This window comes from Morone saxatilis, unplaced genomic scaffold (genome assembly GCF_004916995.1).
Source record: "Morone saxatilis isolate NCDOM2014 unplaced genomic scaffold, NCSU_SB_2.0 Contig7, whole genome shotgun sequence".
Classification (NCBI taxonomy): domain Eukaryota; kingdom Metazoa; phylum Chordata; class Actinopteri; family Moronidae; genus Morone; species Morone saxatilis.
The window spans coordinates 378,122-386,335 of record NW_023340246.1 but is presented as its reverse complement, the minus strand read 5'-3'; the positions used below and the strand labels follow the sequence as shown (position 1 = coordinate 386,335).

The following is an 8,214-nucleotide window of genomic DNA, read 5'->3' as shown; positions in this document are numbered from 1 at the left end:
ATTCTGTGTGTGTGTGTGTGTGTGTGTGTCTACAGGTGTGTGAGAAGGAGAAATTGCTGATGGAGAGGAACCAGCTGAAGGCGTGTATGGGCGAGCTGTGGGAGAACTTCTCCTGCCTGTCGCAGGAGGTGTGCAGAGACGTCCAGCTGAGCCCCGAGCAGGTCCAGTCTTTACACCACTACTGCCCCGTGCTGCGGCCCGCCGACTCCACTGCCAGCAACAACGCCGCCCACCACCCTAAGCCTGCCTCCAGCCCCGCCGCCAACACCACCACCACCACCACCACCACCACCACCAGCATCGACCTCACCACCCACTCGGGCTCGGCCACACCGGAGCCCAGCTTACACGGGTCGCCCGGCCCCTCAGAGAGCGAGCCCGACTCAGCCGTCAGGAACGGGGGAAACAGAGATACGGACGGCCAGGACACCAGCTTGTACACAAAGTCAGGGCTGTCCGTGGAAAAATCCAACCAGACGGTAACAGTGGATTTTTGCCAGGAAATGACTGAGAAATGTACAACTGACGAGCAGCCAAGGAAGGACTCTACTAAGTAGTGGTGGTTCTCTGTGTTGTTTTTTATTATTTAATTTTACTCTTCTGACAAACCCCTCTCTCGGGTTGTTGAGACGGTCAGCCTCCGCCAGTGTTCACTGATAAACAAGCTTTGTTTGTATTTATGTCTTTTTGTGCTGTGTTTTTTTTTTTTTTTTGGAACGGTTGACACTAAAGTTGTCTTAACAGCAGCAATACTGTTCTCCAGGTATTCTCCTCTTACCATGACAGAGTGGGGAACTTCTCACCAAACCCTTACAATGGTGCTATACTCTCCCCGGCAGCAACCTTTACAGTGGAGACTCTGTTCTCCACGTCATCACACATCACAACTCATAGTTGAACCTCATCGGACCTAAACAGCAGCTCTCTTTGTCTCCCTGTGTACCAACAGTATCTTTGTTCCTGCCTTCCTCTTTCACATTTTCCTCTTCTCTTTTTTTCCCACTCTGTCTCTATCAATCTTCTCTACCTCTCTCTGTCCCTCTCTCTCTCTCTCTCTCTCTGTCTGTGGTTCGTCTCTCACTATATCTCAGTGGCCCTTTTCGTCACAGCAATTCAAACTCAGGAAAATAAAATAAAATATCCTCTGAATGTTCAATCTAATTGACCCTGCCTAAGTCCCACCTCTTTTGGAACCTCAGTCAACTTCCTCTTTTCCTGTACTTAGTTATGCTATGCTATGTGCTAGGCTAGTCTATGTTGAAAAGATAACCATATTTAAAAGAAGGTTTAAAGATAAAAGCAACATTTACAGTATTGCTAAAGTCTAAGTTAGCTAATGTTAGCAAAACACTTGATAAATAGGTTGCTCATCTATTGTTAGCTAGCTAATTAGATTCCATTTTGCTAACATTAGTTATCAGATGTAACTAAGTTAGCTAGCTAACAATTAATGTAGAAACCGCTAGCTACTTAGCTAGTGGTTTACTGTGTAGCATGCTAGCTACCTAGCCAGCTAATGATTGGTGTGCACTATATCTATATATATCTAATTTTTATCTTTTAACAATTATCAAAATGTGGTTGTCAATTTAAACATAAATTAGCCTAGCACATAGCATATCTAAGTACAGGGAAGGAGAAAAGTGACAAAGGTTCTGACTGAGGCTTGCTCAACTGTTATTGGAGCACATAGCAAAATGGGGCGGTACTTAGGAAGGGTCAATTCCTAAAAAATGAGAATACAGCTTCTGTACGTGAGGGAGTTAATGATGCAGTTAGGCTGTAAAATGTTCATATGCAAAAATGTCTTCAAGCGTCTCGCATTTGTATTTCTGTACAGGAGAACTTTGTACAGGCTGTAACCGAAAACATTCCTCCTTGCCTTCCTCAGCACTGAATTGAAAGGAAGAAAAAAAAGTCTTTGCAGGCGGTTAAATGGCTATTTTTTATTTTCCACTCATCAGCAATACCATTGTATTTGGATGTTGTACTGGTGACTTTCAAGTGCTTGTTTGGCACAAATGTAAATAGTATGGAGCATGATGACTGTAACAGTGATTTTGTACAGGTAGAGGCTTAGATGTTTCTTTCTCACCGGGATTATATCAAGCACCTTTTTGCTAAGGGAAAAAAAAATCTTTGCTTTGCTGTTTCCTGTCCTGCCTAACGAATACTCCCCATCATGGCGGGTGTTCTTATACTCAGGAAATCAGCTTGACACACATGTAGACACACTTATACAGTACATACAGACACACGCATCAACACACACGTAGAATTTTGAGACCCATGCATGTATAAAAGTTAGACATTCAAGACTTGTTTTTAACGCGTAGGCTCAAGCCAGATCCTCTCCACCTTTGACTCCTCTTTAAATGTGAAAAAAGAGTTCTGCCTTGTGTTTTTTCGGAGGAAATCTTATTTCTTATCAGTATTTAAAGACGCTATTTGTGTACACTTTCGCAGACACGCTTTGGTTTTCTTCAGTGTTGCTGTTTGATGTTCGAGGGAAAGAGAACAGAGCACAGCCAACATCCAAGTTAACTTTCATTTTTTTCAAACTGATCCTGAAAAAAACGAAACACCTATTGACAAAGGAAAATAAATGAACTTTATTCGGGCACTTTGTTTCTGGCCCCAAGCGCTCAGAGCCATTTAGCACTTCAATGAGGGTCTTTGTCTTTGTTTCAGACCCCTTAAAAGTATTAGACGGGAGCACTTAAATTGGCCCTTCAAAAGGAAACATCATGTGGATATGATTATATACAATAAAATATCCCTATGAAAAAGATGTATCTGAAACCTAAACACAAAAGGAAGTTAATGCTTTAGTATAAGATTGTTCACACCTTATATTTGTATTTCTTTAGGAATTGAATAAGCTAATTCAGATTTCATTTGACGTGAAAAGGGTTTATGTCTTGTCCAAATGATTAAGTAACAATCATATAAGATAGTAACACGTTTTGCCCTAATTGTGCATTTGTTTGAACATCCCAGTCTGTGATGTGCATGCATGCTGCCTATAGCTGTGAGCCTAGTTAGTTTTTTCTAGCTTCTGTTTGCCTTGTAAGTTCTCTCTGGAGCAGTCTGCTTTTAAAATGATATTTTTAAAATTTCAATGTATAAAGAAGCTGAATTATCTCAACCCTCACTAGAGGCTGGCTTCATGTGCGAGAACTCTAGTGCAAAGGTTGAATTCAATTGGAATGTGACGCTTTATTCATTGCTCTTTAAAGCCCCAATCCAAAATGGCGCTCCCTGTTAGCTTAATAGAGAGCTGAAGCTGACGTCACCTCTAGGCTAGTTTCTGTAGCTCAGCATTATCTCTCATTGAGCATTTCTTCCACACTCTTTCTGAAGTTTACTATCCTCACTCAAAAAGAGTATCTTACTTGCTATTAAAAATGCAAACCCTTTGTGATTTAAAAAAAGCTAAACAACCAGGATTTTGTTAACATGCACACAACTACAGCTTCCATGAAGTTTAACCAACCAAAATATGTCATTGTAACTGTTGGCCGCTGCTATCTTGAGCTGGTGACGTCATTCATTTCATGACATGAAACCCCCTTTTTATAGTATCACATAACTAATTCAAATTAAACTGAAGCAAAATTAACCTCTAAACATACTTCAGCAGCCTTTAATGGACACATTTACTTAAAGTCACAAAGGGTTCCAATATTAATAGAAGGTGTATATAAAAAATATATACCATATACAACCTTCTATAATAGGTAAATCTAAAAATGTGGATAGTAAACCCCATAGCCAGGTCAATTGGGAGTGTTAGTGAGCTAGGCTGAAACAAAGGTCATTTTGAAGCTAAAAAATGTTAAATTCTAACAATTTCTTTGGCCAAAAACCAAACAATAAAAACTAGTTAACCTGTGATTGGGGCTTTAAAGTTTGGATGATATCTCTTGAAGTTCTCCCCCTCGCTTTAACCAATGTAATTTTTAGATGTAGTTAAAATATGATCTCACACGTGAGGCTGTTTCAGCCGAACAGAGTATAACTGTATTTTATGAACCCGTACTTTAATTGTTAAAAGAACGGTCCCTGCTTTGTAGAATATACAGACCCATACATGCACAAACACATGCACACACACACGTGATACAGAATACAGAACGCCCACAGTACATGCGTTTCTTGGGGCACAGCCTGCGTGCGGCCGTGATTCAGCCCGTTTTCCTATTTGTGCTTTTTCATTCTTGTACGCGAAACAGTATTTACCATGTGGAGATTCTACCAGGTTCAAGCCAGAAAACTCAAGTGGAATCATCTACATTATACCAGAAGCTTCTTTTCTGCAAACATTATGCAACTCATTTTCTATTCATGTACTTTTTTTATTTGCTTGATGTTACATTAAGGTGTTGCATTGGAAAGCACCAACTCTTGACTTTGTTTTTCTGTTTGGAGAAAAGTTGTGTAGCAAAACTATTGTAACAAAGGACCCTGGGTGTCTTTTCACATGTCCTAATAATACTGCAATGATCACATTCTTGTTTTTGCATTGCAGACTTTCTGTTACACATTTTGAATGTTGATAATTCAACCTGACAACCTTTCCAATTCCTGCAGAGCTAAGATGAAAGATACAATAAACGGCCGCCCCTGAAAAGCTTTTTGTCCAGAACTTCTGACCTCTTCAGGTCTTGCTGCATTGCTCCAACACTGACTGTTTGCTCAAAGCACAGTAACACCCTCAGCTTAAGTGGTGAGATGAGTTCATGTCAGCATCTCCAACAGGTCAACTGTTGTTAAAGGGGTCAGCTCACTCAAATGTACAAAAACAAAGTTTTGGTTGTAAAGTGTCGTAAAATGTAGCATCTTCTTGCAGAAGTAGTGTCCTTTTGCTTTGGATAATCACTTACTGTGAACAGTTTTTGTAGTTAGTTTTTTTTAGTTATTTTAATGAAAACTAATATAATTGAAATTCCATTCAGGTCCATTCTATCAGGCTGGTGGCAGAAATCTTAGACAGTGTCAGACTGTCTAGATACCAGCAGAGGTAATTACGTTTTCAATTAATTATTACACACACATATATATGTGTGTGTGTGTGTGTGTATATATATATATATATATGAAGAAGTATGGTCTAGACCTGCTCTATATAAAAAGTGTCCTGAGATAACTTCTGTTATAAATTGGCAATAAACAAATATAATTATATAATTTATATATACATATATATATATATATTGTAATTTGGGTGAACTGACCCTTTAGTGTCTCAGGGTGCCAATCATTTGAACATGCTCTCTGTATCACTCTGAAGCAGACCTCTGCCTTTCTTTTTTTTACTTTTCTTTTTACTTCGAGAGTCAAATAAAATGTCCCCTAAAATTAATTGTTAATGTCACTTAAAGCTGCATTCATTGATTTTAAGCCACTTGGGGGCAGCAGAGTAATCAGTTAACACAACATTGTCATATTGTCACCTAACAAATTAGCAAACAGTTGCCTGCTTACACATCAAGCCGACAGAGAGCAGCATTAGCATTCAGTTGGAGAGCTGTTTGTTTCCATCTGATGAATGACCAGTATTGACTTTTTTTTAACTCTGTGTTGGCCTCAAACTCCCCCTGAGAAAAAGATCTGACTCTTTAGCTGCTAAAGGCTCCACTATGTTCACCAGATAGATGCTAACTTTGTATCTGTGCTGTTTGGTGCTAGGCAGGTAGCGTACAATGAGTTTGTTAAGGCTTTTTTTGTTGTTGCTAAAAAAAGCTGCTAGAAATGAATTCCCTGGTTTTAAAACCAAAAACAAACAAATTCTCTACTGGTTTGTCACTACGAGTAACACCTATCACATTACACATGATCCATTGTTCAGATACAAATATTGATTAGTGCAGCTTTAAATGATGTAACAGTAATAATTCTATGCATAGAAAATTAAATGAAATAGTTAGATATGAGGAATCCTCCAGGTTACTTTGTGCCGGCCAAACTCTTTTTGGTTGTGGCCATTGCAGCAGATTGATTTAAGTTTCGCTGTAACTCTGTTCATTGAATGCTCGTTACCATTTTGCTGTGGATTTGTCTTGTTTAGTTAAACTCTTTTTTTTGTTGCTGCTTCTCTGAAACAAACACTGGCTTTTCAACTCCAAAGGTTGTTCTGTAAAAGAATATGAACAAAAACATGCCTTTCTCACAGATTGCTCAACTTTATTGAAAAAAAAATAAATCTGGTATCCTGGTTGAAAGCGCAGGCTGAGATCATCGAGTAAAATATAAAAATGAAAAATGTTTACAAATAGGTGTCATGTCATGTTTGATAATTTGCCATGTAAAATTGACGCTTGGTTCAATTGGACTGATTCTTGGTGTTGTGTAAAGAGACAAAGAATGAGTTTCCTCACCTTGTCTTTAATCCAACTTTCGGGATGGGTCAGCATTACATGGATACAAGTGCACCTCCGATATTTGCCTTAGAACTTGCAGAGGCCATAGTTCACATTCAAGTGAAGTGAGTGTATGCAGGGCCCTGGGCCCCCATCCCTGAGTCACCAGTGCGGACTTTCTCACACTTATCTACCTGTGAAATCCTTCATACCTCTCATAACTGGTCAATGACTGTATCAGCAAACTGCATCAGGTGTTTTTTCTACATGCTTTTTACACAGATTATATGGATTATTGTATTAGTAGATTTTGGTGCATCATTTTTAATGTAATAGCTCTTAAGCTTGTAGTTCAAGTTGTTGTTTTTTTCTTTCATTTTTCTAGATGATTGTTTTGTGTTAATATTGTCAATTTGGAATAGCTGTTATTTGCTTATTCTCTACTAAGAGTTCTTACCTTTATAATTTTTAAATGCTACATGACCCTAATGAATTAAAATGACTTAATAATCATTGTAAATACGGTATTGTGCAAACCCCACTTTCATTCATTTCAATTGCTAGTGTTCTATAAATTACTTTTTTGTCTAGACACCATTTCTCTTTATGAAATAAAGAAACGTGCATATCATGGTCTGTGTTTTGTGAATGTTTTGAGGCAGTTGATTATGATATATATTTTTTAGAAATCAAGTCAGATATTGGATAGATAACTCAAAGTCCCAATTTTATGTGGATGCCATTGCTGAAAATTCACACAAGCCAAAAAACTATGAAAAGTACTTAACGAAATGGGCTCAGCAGAAGTCCTGAATAAAATCTGGTAATATTGGTCTGAGGACATGAGTAGTTTTGATAAAGGGAATGTTGCGAGCTAATTTAATGATTTGTTTACGAGCATTGCTGCTAAATTACCCTGTGGTTCAGGGAGATATGGTTTGTCATCCGTAAATTCTTTAAAATGTATATAAGTAATATAATAAGTCCTGTCTCAGTGGAAAAGTTAAGAGCGTGTCGAGCTGCATTGCCCACAAACAATCTTATTCTAGCCAGATTTCTGCGGGATAGTGCCAGTGTAATTTCTAGTGCAGTTACTCATTTAGTAAATGTATCTTATAAGTCAGGGTTATTCTCCCTGGGAACTGAAGAGCTAGGATTGTTCCCCTTTTTAAGAAAAATTGTAAATCAGATGTAGATAATATGCCAGCAGCCATAACATGTAAGTTCTTGTTGTATGCTGATGATTCCTCGTTAGTGGTATCTGGGAATGATGTCAGTGAGATTGAGAACACCCAGTAATGAATTAAAAAGCATGAAACAGTGGCTCTCAGAAAATAAGCTTTCAATACACTTGGGTAAAACCGAGTCAGTCCTGTTTGGAACAAAGAAGAAGCTGTCAAGAACAAATTGAAAAGTGTCTTGTAATGGAGCTGAAATTGTTTCTGAGACAAGTGTCTTGTATTTAGGAATAATATTGGTAAGATATTATCCAAGTGTGTCAGCAAACTTAAGTTCTTATTTTGCAGAACAAGACTTATATACTTGTATCCCCTTGGTTGTAGTGATGAATTTAAAGTTGCTGTCAGTACTCCTCAAAGTAAAACAACAGAAGCTGCTGCATATGTACAATATTATCAATGGGTATGCTCCTCAATGGTCCATACTCAGCATCTCTATATTGTATATGTGTATATGTTCTTGTTTGTTTTGAGAGAGGTGTTTTAGATGTTGTGAAATGTGCTTGTGGATGATAGATATGTTGTTTTTAGTTTTTTAAGAAGAAGAAGAAGATATACTTTATTAATCTCCTAGAAGAAATTGTTCTTTTCACTCTTTTTTTTACACACACACA

The 8,214-nt window shown here is 38.1% G+C and overlaps 1 protein-coding gene across 3 annotated transcripts in view; it reads left to right on the top strand.

Annotated features, from left to right (window-relative positions):
* Positions 1-6,995, top strand: part of bach2b (BTB and CNC homology 1, basic leucine zipper transcription factor 2b) — a 76,258-nt gene extending 69,263 nt beyond the window's left edge. For all 3 annotated transcript variants that reach the window (XM_035678564.1, XM_035678565.1, XM_035678566.1), the window contains exon 5: positions 36-6,995. In XM_035678564.1, coding sequence (XP_035534457.1) covers positions 36-557 — 522 coding nt within the window. In that variant the 3' untranslated portion in view covers positions 558-6,995. The remainder of the gene's footprint in view (positions 1-35) is intronic.
* The last annotated feature ends 1,219 nt before the right edge of the window (positions 6,996-8,214 follow it).